At 41.3% G+C, this 23,867-nt stretch overlaps 1 protein-coding gene across 3 annotated transcripts in view; it reads left to right on the top strand.

Moving 5' to 3' along the window:
* skor2 (SKI family transcriptional corepressor 2) overlaps positions 1-23,867 on the top strand; it is a 92,474-nt gene that overhangs the window by 66,990 nt on the left and 1,617 nt on the right. The window contains exons 1-8 of one of the 3 annotated variants that reach the window (XM_047329654.1): positions 14,249-14,544; positions 16,382-18,373; positions 18,926-18,989; positions 19,774-19,851; positions 22,064-22,129; positions 22,290-22,388; positions 22,527-22,594; positions 23,733-23,796. In XM_047329654.1, coding sequence (XP_047185610.1) covers positions 16,409-18,373; positions 18,926-18,989; positions 19,774-19,851; positions 22,064-22,129; positions 22,290-22,388; positions 22,527-22,594; positions 23,733-23,789 — 2,397 coding nt within the window. In that variant the 5' untranslated portion in view covers positions 14,249-14,544; positions 16,382-16,408 and the 3' untranslated portion in view covers positions 23,790-23,796. Of the gene's footprint in view, positions 1-14,248; positions 14,545-16,381; positions 18,374-18,925; positions 18,990-19,773; positions 19,852-22,063; positions 22,130-22,289; positions 22,389-22,526; positions 22,595-23,732; positions 23,797-23,867 lie in introns of those variants that run through there. The other 2 variants (XM_047329653.1, XM_047329656.1) reach the window with 2 other exon arrangements.

Raw genomic sequence — 23,867 nt, 5'->3', positions numbered from 1 at the left:
TTGAGCATCAAAGTGAACAATTAATTAATACATTTTAAACTAGACATATCAATACATTGTTTGTCTTTAGCAAATGTATGGAAATCTGCAGATGTTGGATGTCAGAACATGAGCTGCATATGTTTTTAATCCTAATCCATGAGAACCTATGTCATATAACAATAAGAACATAATGGAAACATCTGGGACAATAATCCCCATTTTTTTCTACTTACATTTGGAGAGTTAACTTTATATCCTTAGCTTTTGACACGTGTTAATGAATGCATTTGTGTACCTTTGCGTATGTTCATGAATGATAGATATATAGTACAACAAAACTCTTACACTGACATTATTTACATTTCATGAGGTCAAGAAAAATGCTTAACCTTAACTGTGACCCCTCGTCATGGAAATCCGCTGCTGGCCGAACCTCTTGATCCTGTTATAGCTCTGAATTACTTTCATATGCAGATGTCGGGCTCCAAGTTAAAGCTACTGTAAATACCAGATAGTCTTAATGTAAAGAGACGGAACGAGAGGGATTTCATATTCTTGGTAAATATGTAGCGATCACAGATTACCCAGCGGAGCAGCTAAGTGACTCGATGCCTATTTGACCTATATGAACGGTATTACTATGAAATGTCATGTGTCTTTATAAGATACCTCTGCTGACCTGTTTAAAACCTCTTAACTTGAACATTTTTAATACTTGTGATTCAACGTTTTGGATCTAGACTTGAAGTAAACTTGGGTTTTAAGTGTTGAGAAGTTTAAGGTTTACGAATGAATGTTTGGAGCCACAAGTTGTCCACTTAAGTTTGTGTGAGACCACTGATAGATGACATTTATTGTATCAAAATTGTTGAGGATTTATGTTTCTATTGATCATCTTATCAGCTAATTATGTCAACCCTAGTTGTAAACCAATATGATGCCACATTTATTTTCTCCTATAATAGAATTTGATTAGGTCACGATGTCTTTGCGCATTGTGTGTACATGTGCACCAACAAGCATGGGTGTGTGTGTGTGTGTTTATAAACTGGTATTCGTAATTGGGGGCATGGCATGGAAGGGAGCACACACATATTAACTAACGAGGCAATATTTCACTCTCAGGGTATATAAATCAACTGAGAAACAATCAGGAATGAAATCTTTGTCATTTAATTACTATGGTTTTAGATTAATGCTGTGAACAATCCAGGAAACAACACATTAACTAGAGTCCTGATTTCAAAAGATGTGTGATAATGATATTAAACATCAGTCAACAAAACACATACAGTATGCGCATGATGTATATGTACAAATGTGAGATTAAGCCCAGCTATTTCTGGAACGTGTTTGGCTTTTGGCCGAGGATGAACTTTATGTTCATGTACATCCCAGGGGCTTAAAAAAAACTCAGACGTGCGTCAGCTGGAGAGACGGCAGCCATTTGTAACTAATCCCACATCTGTGGAATGTAGGATCCACAGACTCGGAGCCTGCGTTACACACTAAGTGTGATGGGATTACCTCTTTTCCTTAGTTCAGTTTACACTAGCCTGACATCTCCACACCAATTAACATTTCAGTCTGGTTTCCAGGCAACAGGTACACATGGTTATCCTTATTTTTTATGATCAGTGCTGCTAAGATATTGTACTAATGTTCTCCCTAAACCTCCAATTTGTTTTTAAATCACAGTGGTGAAGTTTCTATTCAACTCACACCAGGTGATATATCCCAAGGACGTATATATGCGTCGGCTGAATTGACGAAAGAAATATCAACAATACAAAAAAAGGGGGAAGTGGAAGAAAAAAAACGAATTGACTCAAATAAACATTAAGGGGCAAACCTACAGTAAATATACAGTACAAGAGCACTACATTTGTTTAGCTTCCACGGTACGGTGTCATAACTTTAGCTGTCTTTCTGCCTTTTCGCTGATTCACGTGTGACACTTGTTTGGTAAAACTGTTAGAAACAGCGATAATTAATTTAAAAAGAGGAAAATCTGAAATCCATTTGCAGCTTGAAATCTGTTGGACAATGTCAACAATGTCAAATGGCAGCAACAGACAGGATATTTAAAGATCTGCTCTCTCGCTAAATATCTTGTTTGTGGCCTCTGGGTTTAAAATACAACTCGGAGGTTTACCAGCAGCAGGATGGGATCTGGGAGAGTGAGAGAGATTTAAATCTGTAATGTTCATTTAGAGATCAGACACTCAGAGGATCAACTTAAAATGTGTTTGAAAGAGGAACCATTTTAAATCGCCTTGAGATTCTTTTGCAGCATGCGACCTTGCATTTCCCTCCTGAACTTGGTGCATACAGTTTGTACAGTACGTACACGAAATGTCCAAAAGTATGTGAACACCTCCTTTCAAAGCAACCTGTCTATAGTGGCGAAGATAACTAAGACTTTCTATCACTTTTATGGTGCAGGGGGGCTGCGGCTGAAGGAAGAACTTGTGTTATGACCTATACAAAATTATTTAGTTAATACAGTTATGTATTGTACATCTTCTATATAATATAGGAGGTACCTACGTTATATAGATTACCTATTTTCCACCCAAGGGGATGCATGTGCAAGGCGAACAGAAGTGTACCCAGGGCGAAACCCTGAGGAACACCACAAGGTTCAGAGTATCAACTGAAACTTTAAGTAGCAGCAACAAAAGTTACCCTCCCACTGGCCAAATAAGGATTTTTGTTGACACAGGGTTTAATGGGAGTTCTGCCATATATACCAATATCAGAGATTTTCATATTCCAAAAATATATGTATTATAGACAGCACAAGCACCAGAAGCAATGGTATTTTCAAACTGAACTGAAACTGCAGGGCCTGCTATCAATCAGCATTGACACCCGAAGACCAAAAGTACATACTAGTCCAAAGACTTTTGGCCACATAGCATATCCTGTCACCCTGTGCCCTTTTTTCATGTTAATCTGTTTTGAAAACGCATGCTTGCGTGTGTCACCGCCTGCTCCCGCCACACAGAACACTTTCATTGTTTCCACTTCTCTGCATTAACTATCTCATGATTAAAGTTCTGGGCCAATCAGAATGGCAGAAGGGCCCGGGATTACCGCCGCAACATCTGGGGACTGTGCTAATGGACCGCATATGTTTTTAATGTTTAGATTTTAGAAGTCAACATGTTGTTCTTAATTTTCATCCGAGAGAGGAAACAAGGGCGACTGAGTTGGGTGGAGTTGGGAGGATAACTCTCTCTTTTAAAATAAGTAAATCACAACTGAGTGCCGCTGTCATCATTAACCAAAGTGCCACTGATGACAAGAGACCCACCCAAACTGTGTGAGTGTCCCAGAGCACTTAAGGAAACCCAAATAGCCCCATCTGTCAATTTTACACTTAGTGATTCTTACTTAGCGCACACGGTCCCTGTAAGTGTAATATGCTGTGGGGATTTCATAAAAACCAAAGACACAAACATATTTATGCTCTCAGCTATGGTTTTTAATCCACGTTTTAGAGTCAAAGCTGGTAAAGGAAGAGTGTTTCAGTAGTCGGATGCAGGGCAGCAGGGCCACCTCAGGGCAGCGGGAACTAAAGTGGACATGTTGCTTTGCTGTGTGTTGCACAGACATATCCAGGTCTTTCTGACAATCCACTGATATGTTATTTATGAAGAAAGTATCTGGTGGTGTGAATGGTTTAAATTTTAGAGGCCATAACTGCACTGATGCTTTCAAATTCCAGTTGCAAATCTTTTCTCTAGTTCAATCTGACTGACCTTTGACAAGATTCACCAACTTTCAGACAATTTTAGACAGGATAGGATTGACTACTTGTTCAGGAAAGTACAGTTTAAACGCAGTTTCGTCATTGTGAAAGAAAATAAGCTGCAAAAATGTCTTGGTCAAGTTTTTCAGTTTGACTTTGGCTTACTTTGACAAAAGTTAAAATACATTTTTTACAGTGTTCTAATACTCTGCAACATGCATAGACTTTTTTCCCTGCTATTCATACAGCAGTGATGTTAGCATGGCTAAATATTCATACAAATAAAAGACATGTTTTTTTTATGAGGTACAGATAACAGTCTCTGAGACTAGTTTGTGATTTATGGGTTGCATGAGTAAAACTGACTTGACATTAGGTCCCATAGTGTCAGTATGTAGATACTGTGGTTGCCCACCTGTCAACAGGTAGGCAACCATAGATGTAGGAACTATAAAATTATTTCCAATACTTTTACTGTTTGGCATTGCATCAAAATTGTGACTTTAAGTAACCAAAAGCACTACACAATGTGCAGCAATACAAGTTCACAACAAAATACATTATGAGTGAAGGTATAAGATATATATACAGCCGCCCTAATTATTACTCTCAAATGTAATCAAACTCAAAAATAATTATAGTAATTATATAAGAATAATGCCCTGTGTATGAACGACCCACAGTACATTTGCAATGTGCTTAGTATTAAAGATGTTTTTTTCCTCATTCTCTCTTTTACTCATAACATCTGTCATTAGGTTGTGAAAAATAGATTATAGCGATTTTGCGGTAAAACTAATCCGACCAAAACCGACATGAAAAAACATCTTGTAGTGTCAAAAGCGACAGTATGTTGGTGTGTGCGCTCACGTCAGCAAGCATACGTTGTTTGTGTGTATATAAAATCGCGCATGTGACTCGAGCTTGCTCGGATGTCGTCAAAAACAACAGAGGCTCACGTTTCTGTCTGATCATTAGCGCCGTCAGCTCAGTGTCTTTTTCAGCCCCGCTGTTAATCCTTCAGTTCACACACTGTTGTAGAAGGGTATTTACGCGCCAGTGGATCAGCAGTAATTCAGTGTGAGATCATGCAGACTAATAACAATAACAATAATAAGGATGAAAAGCTGTTTTGATGTTGAGTTTTAACGTGGGGGATTAGCACATCAAAAACAATACAGATGTAAGATCCGGCCATAAATGCATCATAGACTGCTGTTGGGAAGACGGAGCTAAAGGTTTTGTTTGTGAAAAGCCATTACACGTAAATCTGGAAAATTACTCCAGTGGAAAAACGTGGTTGAGAGAATTGTAAATGTATAAATCATTAGTGTCAGTTCTTCTAAACTGTCAAAAATATCGTCCATATGAAACTTGAAATAAATCCCATGAACTTGGTCATGTTTTTCCAATGTGTAATAATACTTATCCACCATAAAAATATTACAAATTATTCAGAGAGTAACTAAAAGTAATCAAAAACTTAATTTCTGAGTTTGAGTAGCATTCCTTTGGTTGTAGACGTAATAATATAGTTGACGAAATAGCATGTAGTAACATGCAGAATATATAATATTTATCTGCACAACCTGCTGTGTTTTAATCTCCTGCTGCGTGTGTGTATATGTTATTGTGTGCGCCTTTTGTGTGCGCCTATTGCATATGTGATTCAGCTTAAGCCACCTCATCCTCACACACACACACACACACACACACACAAGCACACAGTTGTCTTACATAAAAAAAAGACAGCTAATATTCATTGTTATTTAAACACCAGAGCAGATAGGCAGCTGAACAATAATTATTTTTACCAGAACAATAATTATTACCATTTAATTCTGTTGTTTACCATTTTGCCTGGTGGCCCCTCTTTAAACCTCAGCCTCTATCTATAATGGCGAAGCCCTTGAGCAGAACTGCATTTAACACAAATATCAAATAATTAAAAATCCAATAATTGAAAATTAAAAGTGCCAGTTTTTTTGTTTTGTTTGAGCATTAATTGCAAATGAAACATGTGAGATAGTTCTTACCACAGAACTGTTCTTAGTTGTGTTTGTTATCAAATTCACATTTATTTCTATTTTCACATCCCACAATGACAGGGATCAAGCACGGAGTGATTCCTTTGAGTTGTTTGTTTCTTTCATACTGACACAGATGCTTATTTTGTATTTGTCAAAAAGGCGAGCTGAATTTTATTTCATATTTAAAAAAATTACTGCAGTGCATTTAACCTGTTTGTAGTCATCTCAATTTTGCAGCGTCATAATTAAATAAATGAAAAATTACTGTTTGTTTTATCTCGACCTGGCGTCCACCCAGTAGCTATTCAATTGTGTCAGTAATTTTTTTTTCTGTCTGTTTTTCCCCCCCGCATCATATAAACAACAAAGAGAGATGAACACCACACACGTATAATCTGGAAGAGATCTCTGATACTGGACTGTATGTTTGAGGGGATTACAAGCCGAATCACAGGATTACACAATTACAAGCCTGTCTGTGGTGAGGGGGGCCACGCTGATGTGACACGGTGTGACCACATAAACACCAGGTACACACACACGTGCTGGGACTCAAGCATACATTTCCTGACATATTCAGGGGGAAAAGTGCGTTTTGGTGAGAAATTGTTGCTGATGGCCACAGTGTGCACAGGCCTCCAATTAAAAATGGATTAATTTCCACATTGATCAAAATTGTTTTCTATATTTTTTTCATTTTTAGGGTTGTTGAAAAGATTGTGAATCCAAAATAGATCAGTTTTGGGCAATTTTGGGGTGAAAAACCTCCTCAGAGTCGGCGTCTTGAATGCACCACTTTAAAGAAGGATTGCATATAGAAAACACGCATGCAAAACCTGATTTGGTTTATGAAATAAATAAATATTTGTGTATAGAAAGATGAGATTAGAAGAACCAACACACTTTGACTGGAAAATTAAAGGTGCATTACCAAGAGTTTCCACTGTTAACAAGACAGTTACAGTATGCTCCCCAGACAGTTTAAACTGAGGTTAGACGTTTAGTCCACAGTGCACTAATGGGATGATCTCATGTTTTAACTATTTAGTTTTTTACACCTTGGCAGTTGTTGATTGATATCATAGCTGATGAGGTCATCAACACTGATGTCTTCCACTTCTCCTCTCTCTTTCTGTCACTTCCTCTGTTTGATTCCTGAAGAAAATCAACTCGCTCTTTTCATTCAACCCCCCCCCCCCCCCCAATCACTCTCTATGTTGCCTGGTGATTAAGCGGTAGATTAACCTCCAGTCCTCATTAATAATAGACGAATAGAAAAAGCCCTGGTTTGTCCACTTCCTGTCTGCAGCACTAATAGAGCCCTTAAAGTCCACATTAACATAGCTCTTGTTTACTCGAGATGGACGGGCGAGTCAGGAACATGAACGAAGTGGAAAGACGAGACACGTAGATGCATCGTATTTCTGCATGTAAACGTACATGCATATATAAACTATGTGGCCAAACAATATAACTTGTCTGAGCGTTGACCTGTCTGCCGGAAATTTCAGGTGTTCGATGGGGTGGAGATATAGAATGTTTATAGAAATGGACGTGGTCACCGAGTCGGGAAAATGACGCCAATGCGGAGGTGCCTGAAACCTGTATTTTCTTGAATCCCCAGCAGAGGGCGACTCCACAGGTTGAAAACAGAAGTATGATGAGTTTATGGACTTGATCGCTAGTTCTGAGTCTTCTTCAATAAAGCATGATGTTCATTTTGTAAATTGAGGTCTCATTTAGAGTAAGATATAGGTTACTCTAGGTATACGATAAAGCACCTGATGCATTGGAGCGTGGATACAGCTTGATTGACAGCTAGTACCGTCCAATCGGAGCATGGTTGAAGGTGTAGGTGGGCGAGCAGTGTACCAGCCCTCAGTCAGATGCACCGACCGCTCCTACAGTACGTCTGGTTAGAAAAAAAAACAAGATGGCGCCGGTCAAAATGCTTAACTCGATGCCTCAAAGCAGCAGTTTGCAAAACTATTCATCCAGTGGTTTTGCGAACTGCTGTCACGGTCACGATGGGTTGCCACATACTGCGGCTCTTCACAGCAGCAGCAGCCGGAATGTGTCCCGCTGATGAGTTGAGCAACACACTCGACCCTTACCTGTCAGTTGTTGTATAGTGAACAAGTGTACACGAACCCACGCACACACAAACAAGAAAAGATAATTACTTTCATGCGCTTAATCGTGTGCAGGAATTAAACTCTGTGAAAGTAAAATTAGTTTTGTTTATCATTTATTCTTCCTTTTGCTCACGTTTTACTTTGTGCTTTTGGAAAACTCTGTACCTGCGTGTCTGTTATGGTACCTGAGTGAAAGTGAACAACATCAGGCTATCTATCTTGGATTAGTAACATGACCTGTGCGTACGAACATGTTCCCAAGAAAACTATTGTCTCTGACTTTGCTGATGAGGTTTGTTTTTCTCCAAACCCACCAGAATATTTATTATGTTCCGAGTGCTTTAAACAGGAAAAATCTTCCCACAAAAGCTCTTCTACGATGAGTACAAGGTTAATAACAATGAGGAACTGAGGTTTCTTTGGAAAAAAAACAACAAAAAAACAAGCTCTCACACATGCACACCACGAGGAACCACTGAGCACAGGCCTTATGGGACGACATTTGTGGTAATTCATTCAGAATCCATTTTAACGCATTGTGCGGGCCTAAGTGCCAATCTTCCTTTTTGGTGAGTTTCCATGATTTTATGTCCCATATAAAACGATGCAGTTTGCTCCACAATGGCCTATTTAAGTTACATTACCGTCGAATATTTCCCCAGTAAAGAAAATTAAGCCGCGATACTGTGAGATCATCTCGGTTAGTTATCTTCTCCCCGCCGAGATGTGTCGCTTTGACACCCCGCGGAGAGCTGAATGATTCTCCTGGACGAGCGATAATAGTCTAATACAGTCTGTCGCTTGCATAAGATACCTCTCGCTCTCCTTTGCAAACCTGATCCAGAGAATAAAGTTATATGTTTAGTGTCCTATAATGCTGTGGAAGATAATTAGACATTCAAGGGTTGAAACGACAGAGACGATTTTTGTAAATATGAGCGGTACAGTAAATTTTACCAAAGTTGTTTATTAGATTGAGCTTGCCACAACCACAAGATTCTGGGGTGGGAACCAGTGTGTTCTTCGGAGGAAAAAGCTGAGCCCCTTTCGCTTCTCATGTAGCTCTGCTTAACAACATCAGATAAATGATTGAAATGTAAAACTGATAAACTCCTTTTTTTTAATGTCACATCTATAAAATGGGACACATCTGAGCTATATTTAGAAGATAAAGCGTTTAAAGAACCACGTCGGTGGTGTTGTAACGTCTTAGCCCATTAACCTCAAATTGTATTTTATACATTGCATGCATTACTGTCGAGAGTCGCATATAGCATTAGGGGTGCTTAATAGATTTTCAGGATTAGATTGATAACAGAGCTTTGCCATAAGCGCTTGAACATAGAAACAAGAAAGACTTGTCAAAACACAGCAAATTAAAGCCACCACAATACTCACTGGAATGGTTTCCCCATGTCAATTAACATTGAAGACTGTTATTTAGAGTAAAAACAAACTTTAACCCCAAACTTTGGTTGCTGTGAGACAAACGGAAAAAAGTTCCGTAAGCAACGCAGGGATGCATCTTTGATTTACTTTCTTGCATTCAGGAGACAACAACTCTATAAATGGACTGTGTCCTAAACACTCTGTGTGCATCTCTCCTGACCCCCCCCCCCCCCCCCAACACACACACACACACACACACACTGTACCCTGCCCCCTCTGACCCTGTAGGCTTTCTGCCTGCCTTTAAAGAGCACTGTAGCGCCCAGCAGTCTGTCTGCACCGGAGACCAATTGGCTCTGGCTCAGTGTTCACTGTTAACGTCTCATTACTCATTCCACTTATGATATTAACTTGCACAACTTTGCTTGTGTTCGGGCGGGGGTCATTAAAAGTCAAGCAACCCTTTAATTACAAACCCGGATCATTCAGTAAGTAAAGTTGCATCTCCCAGCAGGTCTCAGTTTCACTGCATCCTTATTCGGTCCTTTAAAAAAAGAAGAAAAAAAACTGCTCACGAAGTGCTGCCACGGTGATCGAGGAGTTAATGCTGCAAAGAGCCAAAGGTCACAGTGAAATTGAAGTTGACCATGGAGAAATTAAAACATAATCTCATGTAAGGTCACTGTAAACTCACTATTGACCACCACTTTAGAGGTTCCTCAAAGGTATCTATAATAAACTCATTGATTTTTGTCATATGTTAAATGGATATTTATTCATTATAAAAACAGGTTACTCTTCATCTTTCTCTCATTAAATGCCACATGATACATTTGTTAACAAGGGGATTTAAATGTCTGCATATGAATATTAATAATATTACTTGTAAGAGTGTGTTTCAACAAACTATTTCATCTTCAGAGACAGACTTTTTGTCTATTTTCTCAATTTAAATCAAGGAACTCTAAAACTCAGTTTTATCATTATGTCACAACATCTTTTTACTTATTTATTAATTATGTATTTTATCTTGTGCGTCATTATGCAAATCCCAATATGGAGAGGAGACATTGCAGTACACACACACACACACACAAAATAAATCAGATCTGCTGTCTGGGTTTTTAAAGTCATTAGATGGATTAAAAAAACAAAACATACTCTAATCTTTAACCTTGCTATGGGTTGCCTTCATTACATTATGGTCAAATTAATTATGATGCAGAGACCTGAGGAAAATACTCATTACTTTTTTTCTTGAATAATAATAATAATAAAGGGGAAAAAACACAAATAAATAGATAAAATCCTTTGGGGCCTAAGCATTTAATTATAAACGATTCAAATCATCTATGGCTGATTCTTTCTTTTTTTTTTGTTAAAGGGGGGCTTGGGGGAAAACACTCAGGTTCTCTGAACATTGCATCATATTTCGTGAAAGGATCATTTCTTAATAATTCACTCTGACTAATGTTCCAGATCTTTGGTGAAATATGGGGATGTTTAGTGGTCGGTCCGCGGAGCTAATTGGTACAAGCGCCCCAGGCTCGCTCTCCCATCCAACACACCGAGGACATCAGCATGGTGCACTGCAGGGAAAATAGAAACATGACATCAAAAGAAGAAGAAAAAAAAGAACTAAATTAGAACAGATGACTCTATATGTCCTGGTGCTATGTTAACATTTCACATGTTGTGTCTGCTGGCAGCAGTCACCGAAATGAAATAAATAAGAAGAAAAATGAACAAAAAAGTTTTGATTTCATACAGATCGTTGCTTTGAATAATAATAATGATAATGTGAATAAGATGCAATAATGTGTTGTGACTTTCATTATACACACCGCTATAAGACACACGGGGACAGATTCATGACCCCGGTGACGCGCAGCAGAACGCGCACGCGTGCGCGACCCTTGCAAGTCCCTTGTCCTCATCCAATAAATGCCCCCCCCCCCCCCCCTCCTCACATGAAATAATCGTCGTTATTAAACACAGTGTATTTAAGACGCGTGTGTTAATTGTAGTGCCCAGTAAATCTTCACGTGGCTCGGTGAAAAGACGTGCAGCATTAAGTAAGGATTAAAAAACCGGGGGGGGGGGGGGTGCAGGGCGACATATTGTAGCCTACATCTGCCATTAAATCCACAAATATGAACACTGGTGGGCTGCAATATGATGGCGCATGCTTAAATATCCCATTTGTGTTATAGGATTTTTATTTCATATATTCCCAGAGAAACTGAAGTACAATTACACAAATGCCCCTTTTGTCTCCCCCCCCCCCCCCCCCCCCCACCCCTTAAACCTTTATAACTTCATATTTAGACAATGATTCTAGAGTTGGTGCTACGTGGTGATGGCAGACTTGGGTCCAGTGCTGCGCTGCAGTGGGGGAGAGAGAGACAGGGGGGTGATGCATGTCAGTATATGCTAATCACTCACTCGGGGCCACGTTTCATTTATTGACAGATTTGATGTTAAATGTCTCCAGCTCACTTAGTGTTGTAGCTCTTAATTTGTTATGTTTGGAGGAGCACTCCCTCCTCCTCCTCCTCCTCCTCCTCCTTCCCCGCGTTGACCCTCCGAGGTCACGCAGGCAATTCTTTTTTTTTTTATTCTTTTTTTTTTTTTTTTTAACGCATGATTAATTTCTCAGTAGGGCGACCGGCTAATGCATTATGGAAAGAAAAAGAATGTGAGTGAAATGTATTCCAAAGGGGCTAATAGCGCTATTGTATTCCAATAAGCCCCCCCATATTTTTTTTCCTTCCCCTGCTTCACGTGGTTTAAATATGCTCTGGCTCTTGATAACATGTCAGAAACGCCTTTCACGAGGAGGAAGTTGCGCGTCGAACACAGGGAATGAACTGGTCATGATTTTAAAATAATAATCATTTTATTATGTTAGAGTAGCCATAAGAGTTAAATTGATAATAAAGTGGAAATTACACATGGTGGGAAAAAACTAACCAAAACAGAAACACTATACTGTGAATACTGGGCATAACTATGCTTTTTTTTTTTAAAAAGATACAAAAATAATAAACTCGCCACTGAGTTGAAACACATTGATGTTTTTTTCTATGGAGATGTTTGGTTTCTATCTCTTCGATCATTTATATTATATCCTCCTATCCCGTCGTGTCCCTATTGTGACGTCAGTCTCTCTCTCTCGTGGCGTCCCTCCATGCGCGAGACAAAAGCGCGCGCGCGCGCGGGTGACAGCCTCAAATTGGTTCGAAGAGGAGCAGATGGGGCTCGTGCCGCTCGCGCACTGCACGCGCACAGATTTAAGAGTGAGTGAGCCCTATATATAACGGGGGCGCGTGTCTCGTTTATTGTGGTGCCACTATATAAGAGAAGATTGGTGGAGAATAAATTACAGTCAAAGTCTGTGTTCCCGCGGCCTTTTCAGCAGTTTGACAGTGGCTTAAATGTGGAATCTAGACTTCTAAAAAGAAATGGATCAAGTAGACTAAACCTTTTTTAATTTAACTTTTTAATTGGTTTTAAGGAATATAGCTGAGCCATACCAATGGCTCTTTGGTAATTCTATATTGTTCATGCAAAGTTATTCTGACCTTCATATATCATACAGAATATACACACAACATTTTAACCCTCATGTGAAGCACCTGATTGACCAGAGTCTATTCAATGGTCTATTCTAATGTAAACCTAGTTACCTCAGTGAATAATTACAGGTCCCAGCAGAAATACACGTATGTTATGTTTAGACATTTTGCATTGTGGAAGTTGCATCCCAACTTCGGCCACTGTCTGTTACTTCTGCCAAAAGTTTTTCTTTTTTGTACTTTTCTGTCCCAGACATGAGACATGGGCCACAATAGAATTTGTCCTGAAAGGAAACTTCATTAACTCGTGGTAATTAACAAGGACACTCAGTACTGGGGGGCAGCACTTCACTTCCTGTTCAGAGTCACATGAGATCAAATATTTGACTGACAACTATGTCTACATTTCATATTTATGTAGTTTGCCTCAGCGGAAGACGTGTTCGAGCAGCATGAGCAACAAGAGCTTTTGGAGCAGGGGCGTGGGTAGGAATTCCTGCGCCACTGGGGAGAATATACTGATGTGAACCCTCCTCGCTCGGCCCCCATGGTCCGGCTGATGTTCGACTCCACACTGTCTTGTGTTTAAAAGCTGCATGTCCAATGACAGGCTCATCTGGTCGCTTTTTACATTGTTGCTCACAACTCAGGGCTTTGTGTATCAAAAGTCATCACATCACTGTTGTTGTTGTTGTTGTTGTTGTTGTTTACTTCATTGTTTCCCAAACTATTGAATACCAAACACATTTGATGGGAATGCTTGTTGTTGCCACTGTAGTAACAACTGGCGGTAGAGCTGATGTGTGCAGTCTCAAATGAATTCAAAATTAATATAATTATTATTATTATTTTAATTAAATTCCGTCTTGGGTCTGCTGTATTGTCTTTTAACAGCTATTTCCGGGGGTGGTGGGGGGTGTCATTCCATGCGCGTGCCAACACATGTGTGTGCATGTGTGTGCGCGCGCCCTGCAAGTCCAGGCTCGTGCCCCCTTGCAGTTTGACTTCTGCAGCGTTTGACTGGCGTCTGCTCAGCTGCACGAGGCAGCGCGGCGCGTGAACAGGGCGAGACGCGATGAAATGCGTGTGTGCGCGCGTGCCTGATTGTGGGCTGGGCTCGCGCAGCCGCACGCCAATCAAACTCAAGGCAGGAGGAGAGAGAGAGAGAGAGAGAGAGAGAGAGGGGGTGTGTGTGTGAGAGAGAGAGAGACAGAGAGAGAGAGAGAGAGAGCGAGAGACACAAAGGTTGTGTGTGTGTGTGAGAGAGAGAGAGAGAGAGACAGAGGGTGTGTGTGTGTGTTTGAGAGAGAGAGAGACAGAGGGTGTGTGTGTGTGTGTGTGTGTGTGTGTGTGTGTGTGTGTGTGTGTGTGTGTGTGAGAGAGAGAGAGGGGGGGGGATTAGGACGGCGCGTGGCGTCTCTGAAAAGCGAATAAAACCGGCGCGAGCGTCGCGGTTTACTCACATCTCACTCGTCAGTCGGTCGCGAGTTCCGATCCCACGTTCCCCGGATATAATTAAGTGAAATCTCTTCGTTTGAACGTCATAAAAAATGAGTTTTTTTCAAGTGTGCAGGACACGTCGCTTTCTCTCGTGACGGGTTTGTCTTTTTTTTTTATTTTATTCTTTTTAAACTCATTCGACGCCTTTTGGGGATTATTCCCGGGAGTCGGAGGTAAGAGCCGCTCGAACCTTTCAGATGAAAGTCGAGTGAAGAAATGTCTGAAAGTGTGTGTGTGTGTGTGTGTGTGTGTGTGTGTTCACGTGCAGCGATGGGACAGAAAACAGAAACAGAAGATGTGTGTGTTAATAGCTCACATTCCGTTGCATTTCTAACCGTCATTTGATATTATTGTATACTGTAATATCCATGTTGTATTATTATTATTGTTATGATTATGATGATTGTGTTTCTGTCAGTAGAACAACCGACCGTTTCGTCTTCCTCTAATATGGTTCCAAGTTGAACCTGATGCTTGAATGACTGAGCAGCGCTGCTCCGTTGGAGGCCTGTGTCGTTACGTGGCGTTAGATTCAACTTGCTCTGAAGTCACTTTCTCAATGACCGCACGGTCCAGAGCCAAACTATACACTCTTGTTATAGGCCGATTGTTAATAATTGTTTTATTTGCGTTATTGTCTTTGTTGAGCCCAAAACAATTAAACCAGATGAGTCCAGGTTGCTCTGTAATAATTACTTTTCATTCATTCGTTGTATTTAGTTTAATTTTTTGGCCTGTTTGATATTAACACCTTGTTATTGCGTATTGTTATTATGGCACTGCTTCCTTGTATATAATGTGTAAATAATTCATAGTAATTATTATAGTGTAAGCAATTTATTTGTTGGAACACATTGAAGGGAAAGGGCTGAATCAGTTTCTCTCTGTTTTTGTTAAAACATTTTTTGTTTGTTCTGAAACATATTACAAATGTGATTCACACAAAAAATATTGTAGATGTGGTTAAAATGTTAAATACATTTTAGAATTTGCAATCTTTTATGAAAAACCAAAAACATTTTCCAAATTATGTAACTCATTGACGACTAAGCAGATGTTTAAAGTTTTTTTTATTGCACAATTAAAATAAATCACAAAGAATAAAAGTTAATTAAAATAAAATATGCTGCACATTAAAAAAAAGTGATACTTGTTTTCTCGTCATCACACATTTCTTGCCATTTTTAAAGGAAGTCTAAAAAAAAAAAAGGCCGTGTGGCCCCTGAATGTGTTGAACTTTCTATGTTTGGGGGAATAGCAGGATGAGACCGAAACAATCAGATTCAAAGAGTGTGTCATCTTCCTCTTTCATGGTTTGTCCATTGACCAACACGCTTTTTGAAAGCGCAGCCTGGCCAACACACTCATTACTTCAGAGCTGTGAATGGAAATCTATGATTATTTGGAAAATTTAATTAATCCGCTGAACTGCAAGAAATGTAGGAATAAATGCAGAAAAAGTGACACATAAATGCAACATTTGCATTTTCCCTCAGCCAAGCACCTAATTTAAGGAGTCTTTAATATCAACATTTAATATTAATTAATAAATGCTATCAATTATGTAATAATTAAGAAAAATAAATAAATTGCTCTCACTCATTTTGTTAGAGTAGTTCGAGTGTCAACAATCCCAATTTGGAAGCAAGCCCAAATCTCAATTTTAAAAAATGATGCAGTCAAATTCAATTATTTCCCTAATTTAATGAGTTGTATTAATACTTTCAAAATAATAAAAGCAGTGTGAGGCCTGGCTGTTAATTGGGAATTTAATTAATTTAATTTAAATGCATGCAATTTAAAATAATATATAAAATCTGTAAAAAAAAATCGGCACGTGATGAAAGTATTTAAGAGTGAATGTGTTTATTTCCTTTTATTTGTAATACAGAGCGAAGAAGCTTGTGTGCATTTTTGTATTTTTATGGTTATTTGTTACATTTCAACAGCAGCATCACATGTTGATTTATTTGCTCTCTTTATTTTTTCCCTTTCTTTTCTCTCTCTCAGGTCGTTGCACAGTTTTTTCCTCCAAGTATGGACAAAGCCCATCTCTCGAGCTCTAATGACATCATAATGACGAGCGCGACAGGCTCCTACCAGCAGGAGCCCCTGACTCCACCCAGACCCGCCCACCATCACTCGTCGTCCTCGTCCTCCCCGTCCTCCTCGTCCTCGCCGCTCAAGCCTAACCAGGTCGGCCAAGTCATCCTGTACGGCGTTCCCATCGTGTCCCTGGTCATCGACCACAACGAGAGACTTTGCCTGGCGCAGATCTCAAACACGCTCCTCAAGAACTACAGCTACAATGAGATCCACAACCGGCGCGTGGCGCTGGGCATCACCTGTGTGCAGTGCACGCCGGTGCAGCTGGAGATCCTGCGTCGTGCCGGCGCCATGCCCATCTCGTCGCGCCGCTGTGGCATGATCACCAAGCGGGAGGCCGAGCGCCTGTGCAAGTCCTTCCTGGGGGAGAATGCTCCGCCCAAACTGCCCGACAACTTCGCTTTCGACGTGTCGCACGAGTGCGCCTGGGGTTGCCGCGGCAACTTCATCCCGGCGCGCTACAACAGCTCCCGGGCCAAATGCATCAAGTGCTCCTTCTGCAACATGTACTTCTCCCCGAATAAGTTCATCTTCCACTCCCACCGCACGCCCGACGCCAAGTACACCCAACCCGACGCCGCCAACTTCAACTCTTGGCGACGACATCTCAAACTCAGCGAGAAAATCCCGCCCGATGAGTTGGTCTTCGCGTGGGAAGACGTCAAAGCCATGTTCAATGGCGGCAGCCGGAAGAGAGCCCTGCCCTCCTCATCCCACTGCTCCTCCATGGGGTCGATGAAGAACCTCGGCGGTTCGGTGGTGCCTCACATGATGGGACCGGACCTGGGCGCTCAGAAGAGAGGCCGCTTCGAAGATGAGGACGATCTGGACGGAGGCGGTCTGTCTCCCCGCAAGGCACCACGTAGTTATCCCGTCATCCCCGTCCCGAGCAAAAGCTTCGGCATGCTGCAGAAGTTCCCTCCCACGTCGCTCTTCCCCTCACCGTACCCCTTCCCGGCATTTGGCCTCTGCCAGCAGAAGAAAGATGACAGTGATGTTTCAGCCGGGCAGAAAGGAGCAGGCCTGTCTGGTCTTTTATGGCCCGGCCGCAAAGACACTTTTTATCCTCCCTTCTGCATGTTCTGGCCACCGAGAGCAGCGGGAGGAATCCCCGTCCCCACCTACCTCCAGCCGCAGCCCAGTGCCCTCTCCTCCCTGGCGGACAACCCTTCACTCAGACAGGCCTTCCTGGATCTCTCAGACCCCGGTGAGCCCGGAGCTGTCGCGGGCAGCGCAAATGGCGTCGGTGCAGCAACCATGGCCTCTGGCAGTGCGACCACCACAACGCGAACGGGGCTTTTTGACCCAGACTGCACGACGGTAACCCCTGACCTCCGCCCCGTGACGTCAGAGGGCTGGCTCAAACTCCTGGACGCCCCCACCCTGCAGACCAGGAAGCCGAGCTACGGATCGGCCTTCCGCCCTGTCATCAAAGATGCAGAGAGCATTGCCAAACTTCACGGCAGCAGCGGAGGCGTCACCGGGGCAACGGACGAAGACTTTGGCGTCCGCCACCAGCGGCTATCGCCCACCAGCAGCTGTAGTTACGGAAGTGAAAGCGGCGGCGACGGTGAAGCGGAGGTAGGGGACAGTGAGGAGGAGGGGGAGGTGGACGTGGAGTCGTCAAAGCAGGACGAGGATGAGGAGGAAGGGAGTTTCACAAACAGGCCACCACAGACTCAAACCAACCTGTACCTCCCTGCGCTGAGCGACAGCGCCGGAGAGGAGAGGGGGAAGGAGAGAGGGAGTGGCGTCGCGTACCCCAGCGCCTCCCCTCCCCCCTCCTCCTCGGACCCCATCCAGCAGGAGTCCCCCAGCCCGCCTGCCTCCCCTCCAGCCAGCCTGCCTCTCTCCAGCTCCAACCCGCCTCACCGAGAGGACCCCGCTTACAAAAACGTAAATATCCCCCCAGGCCACTTGAGCTAATTATTATTTAAATGGTGCCGCAGTCAGGCAAGCGATGTGATCTGCATAAGCAGATTGATAGGCTGGTTTTCTCTCCCCGTAGAAATGGAATCGGTCACCCCACTCTGATCCCGGCTAATAGGCCCGGGCGTGGATTGTTTAATGGCCACGGTGTGTTTGTTCTCCCTCCGTCACCTCAGCCTGTTAGGGCAACTCTAATCTTTAACCTGTCGACTCCCACATTAACCAGGAGGCCTCAGAGAGAGAGAGAGGAAGAGGAGGAGGAGGAGGAGGAGGGAGCGACAAATACATCTCACTGATTTTAGAGACACAGGCAGTTTAGATCATTACACGTGAATTTTATCAATGTCTGATAAAATGCCAACAGGATTACGTTGATAATTGATTTTTACACCAAAATCATACAGACATCACTCTGCCTCAAGACTTGAGACCGTATTAGACTAATTCTGCTGTGTTGTAATTTCACTATTTGACGCATAACAGGTAAGAAATTCCTAACTAACTGTTTGTGATTTACAGATCCACAAAAACAGAGACGAAGGACTTCCTGCGTATGCAACCAAAGACAACTCCAGCAATTCTGGTGAGGTTTTTTTGTCTTTTTCTTTTTTTCAAATCAGTTTGTCTTTTCCAATCTAAAGTTTTAAAAGTCTATAATGTTTTGCTCTACACCAGATGATAGAACAACATATTCTTGGCATTTTAGCGTCGCTTGCGTTAAAGATTAAATTGAATGGAACCAGTGTTGTGCAAGTCAGCCTTTTGGCGTTTAGCACAAAAGTTGAAATACTTTAAACACAATCTTTGTTTCAAAAACTAGACTTTCATATTTATTATATATCATCTACAAAAAAAAATCACTTTGCTCTGCTCGTTGTGTTCCGTGTGGGTCACTAGGTCCTTTTGTTTTACACCGTCTTCGTTTCACCACATGTTTTAGTGGGTTTTTACACCGTTTCATCAAAACAGCATCACACAATCTATCGCGGCAAACTGTTACACACTATCGGTTCCATCGGGAGTCGGTTGTATTATAGCATCTTTTGTTTCATTTATTGTCTGAGTGAGTGGTTATATGGTGTCGCCGTGTCCCTGCGAGGCTCATATTACTGCGACGTTTCATTTGCTCCTCCTCATCTCCCACTCTGACCCCTTTGCAAAAAGAAAATGTCTTGTGTGTGTTTCGCGGCGGCACGCTCACAAACATACACGCATGGCCACTCGGCCCCACACACACACACACACACACACAGAGGAGACACACACCGTGCCCACACTTAGTTATCTCCATGTGTCCGGATAACCAGCTCAACCAATGGGCCTTACTGAGTTTCTCGTCCTGTCTTTCCCCTCTCATTTTCCCTCAGACGAAAACAAAGAGCAGAGTAGTTTCTTTGCGCCAGAGAGTGAGACGTCTGCACCGGACTACTGGAGGGAGAGCTCAGGTACATATACATTACTCGCTCATGTTCTTTTCTTTTTTTGGAAGTGGCTGCAGAACAGCCGGAAAAAAAGGCAAAATGTAAAAATGGCAGTTTAGATACTCTCTAGGAGAATTATTAGGATGAAAAGGTTAATTTGAATTCTCAACTCTTAGGTAATTTGAATCTCGTAGCGCGGAGCAACTGAGGTCTTCGTAAGACACAAGTGAAATTAATTAATACATGCAAAAGCGACTTTTTACTATAAATAGAAGTTTGCAAATTAGAACTAAAATCTCATAAAACCTATCGAATCAAAATAAGTGAAACTAAAAAAGCACTGATTTATAAAACATGTATAATATAACAGCATCATAAGCTACGGTTTCCCTTCTCGTCAGCACACACAGACTGTTGATGAATGTAAAATTCCCACATATAAAACAAACTGCTGATTAAAAAACTGTGACTCTATGAACAAAAAAAAAATTACAGTGTCATTTCTTCTCATTAGACAAATGAGTATTTAAAGAGGGAGAGCTCCTTCTTCCACCCTCAGTCTCCTTTTCATATCAGACGGGGGGAGTTAAGGAGTTCATAATAACACAGAGAGATGAAACAAGCTGCTCCTCTGCCACAGCTGCTCTCTTTAGCGGCGTTGTCGCCGGGGCTGTTACTCTTCGGGGGGCCGTTATAGTTCAACAAGAAAACATCAGCTCAGAGATAAGCAGCCGCGCTGGCAATCTTCATTCGAGACCCATATTGCCGCCGACATAATTGCCTCTTTTTTTTTTTTCCCCTTCCTCAGCGAAAAAAAACAAAAAAAAACCCTTTCCTGTTCGAAAAAGATCACAGCTTATTGCCTTTTTATATCTGTCAGGAAGACATTAAAAGTGCTTTATGACATCTGTGCCAACATTTATATCTACCCCCCACTCCCGCAGCCCCCTGCAACACACGCACACACACACACACCGTAATGATCCCTGCGCATAATGTATAATGTATTTCGAAAAATTACACGAAACAAATTAAATGAGACCACCTTTCCCCTGATTGCCAAACGTCTCCCTGGGCGGTGGGAAGCTCTACGTGATTAGAAGGCCTGATTCCTCCGAGTCTCACACCCCCCCTCCTCCTCCCCTCCACTGTCTTTAAACTCTCCCTCTGTTTCTAGGGAGAAAAAATAATCTAATTTTCCATTTATGTAATGCAAACCGCCTTGGCTTTGACTATTCACGGTTAATTGACTGTCAAACGAGGTTGTTATCCTCGGGCACTGTCTGCAAATTTGCTTGTCAAATGAGACAGAGAGAGGAGAGGGGAGGAAAGGAGAGAGGAGAAGAGGAAAGGAGAGATCTCTCTGCTCTAAATGAAAGAGAGAGAGAGCGAGAGAGAGACGGAGAGATGAAGCAGAGGGAGCCAAGATATGAAATGACTGGAGGAGGATATATACACGTCGAGGGGGCTGGATTGCTTCATTCAAAGCGTTCAATCCCAATTCAGACATTAGCACAATCACACACACATGCACTCATGCACTCTCACACACACTCTCACACACACGCACACACTTTGAAAAAAACAGCATGTGATTCAGATATCTAAAGACAGATCCTGGCGAAGTTCTTAAGCAACAAGTAGATCAGCACAGGCGGCAACAACTCTTTAAAAAGAAATATGCATCATATGAAATACTGTATAGCTAAGACAATGTCTTTGTAATTCTGTGTTCATGAGACGGCATGAAAATAGAACGACAAAAATATTCATAATGCAACAGTTTTTGAGCACAGTAACCTGTAACTTGTTGTTATAGTTTATTTTCGCTAAATCGGTGGAAGGTCCAGTTAAACTTTTTCTTATCACTTCAGCTTTCAGAGCTGCAAAATCTTTTGTTTTTATTTAATTTTTATGAACGCTATTGTTTTTCTTTTTCTCTAAATAAAAAGCTTTAAAAAAAATCTGATAACAGGAAGATAGTGAAAATACCATTGAGTGAATGCAGTAAATGTCTCCGTTAGCACAAACTTACACTGACACCCAGAGGCCAAAGAGCGAATTACAACGTACCAATAAACACTGAAAGATGAGGAGAGCATTCGGAAACGGAGCTGGGTATATTCACAAATTAAATGTATTCTCTGGTGTTGTAGTAGGATTGTAGTCTTGCTGCCAAATCTGACTTTAGATTGTAACTACCTCTGATTTAATGTGGAACTCTCCATGTTTCCAGGTGATCAGAGCCAAGGCGCTTCCTCTCCGGTTCCACTGAAGAAGGACGTTGAGAACATGGAGAAAGGTAAAGGCTGTTAATTGAGGTTAACATTCCTCCCCCAATTTCTTAACATTGAATAGAGGAATCATAGCATACGTACTAGACCGAGAGTAAAGCTGTATGTTCTTCTGACAAGCAATATTTTCATCTCTCTTTCTTCTTCTACTCTTTCCTGCTCCTGCAGAGGAGCTTCAGAAGGTTTTGCTGGAGCAGATCGACTTCAGGAGGAGACTGGAGCAGGAGTTTCATGCTCTGAAGGGCACCTCGCCATTTCCTGTTTTCCGTAAGTCTTTTTTTCCTCTCTCCTCGCCTCTCTTTTCATGTGCATACTTTTAAGGGCAACGTCTTTCGAGGTATTTCCGCTGTCTTTCTTTCTTACAATGCTTCTCTGGCTAATCTTAGATTTTTACTCTAATTTCAGATAATTTCCAAGATCAGATGAAACGAGAGCTCGCCTACCGAGAGGAGATGGTCCAACAGTTACAGATGGTAAGACTAGTAATGATACAATCACTGCCGAACACTGATGGGGGGGGATAATAATTGCAATGTTTTTATATGACAAATAAAACATTATTTTATAGATACTTTAATTTTTAAAAAAAGCCTCACTTGATTGCTGTGAAGAATAGATTAAATCACATCTCCACAAAAAAAACAAGGTAAGAATAAATCAAAAATATATGAGGAAATGTGATAGTTATAGCTCAAATGATACCATAACTACGATGGTCGACACACATTAAATATGAAATCTTAAGCAATGTCATGAAGCTAAAACATCAAATTAAATGAAGGAGAAACGAAGACGTCAAGTGGACACTTGTGCTGTTGCTTATTTGTCCGTCAAAAGCCAGAAGCAATCATCTGGTTTGTCTTTCACGGGTGAGGAGTTCCTCTGATTGTTTCCGTGCACATCAATCACCCGGGCAGCCGGCAGACACGCTGACAGACGCTGTTTGTCTTTCTGCTTTCTGACACATGCAACAACTGCACACGCAAAAAAAAAAAAAAACCTGCACCAAAACACACGCACACAAACAAAAACACACAAAAGTGTGCTGCGCTCTTGTAAGCACAAAGTCACACGACTGAACGTGCAGTCAAACGCACACACGAGATGCTGAAAATTTGACAAATGGGTCTAGACGAAGCAGATGGAACCGTCTGAGAGTCATGACGCATTAATTTCCTCACAGACGTTTAAATTAACTCCAACAAAACTTCTATTTATGTCGCGGCAGTGTATTTTTTAGATTTTTACCAACTCACTTAAGTAAAATTACAATGAAATCTTTATCCTGTTACAAAATGTGGTTTTAAGGATATTGTTTTTTTTTAAGACAAGACAATGTATCAACCATCACATACATTATTAATACATTATTTTGAGGCTGAGTTGAGTGTCAAGGCTGAACCGTCTTAAATTGCTATTTGTTCCTGGAATTTATCAGAAACACCATCATATAATAATGTTTGGCTGTTTTGGCATCTTAAAAATGATAAAGCAAAATGGTGACTATTTCAATGTGAAAAGCAGCTATTATATTTATATATGTATATATGTACAAGTCTTGTCTATGAAGGATTAATTCAATTTTTTGCCTCCAACTTTTGTTTCTTTCAGATTCCCTACGCAAACATCATCAGGAAAGAAAAGATCAGCTCACATCTCAACAAGTAGCTGAAAAGTAAGGGGACTTTTTTTAATCAGATTAATAACGAATAATGGTAATAATAATGATGATAATTATAATAATAA

The sequence above is a fragment of the Scophthalmus maximus genome, chromosome 20 (assembly GCF_022379125.1).
Source record: "Scophthalmus maximus strain ysfricsl-2021 chromosome 20, ASM2237912v1, whole genome shotgun sequence".
In the NCBI taxonomy this organism is placed as follows: domain Eukaryota; kingdom Metazoa; phylum Chordata; class Actinopteri; order Pleuronectiformes; family Scophthalmidae; genus Scophthalmus; species Scophthalmus maximus.
Note: the sequence above shows the minus strand (reverse complement) of the source record. Positions and strands in the feature narration are given on the sequence as shown.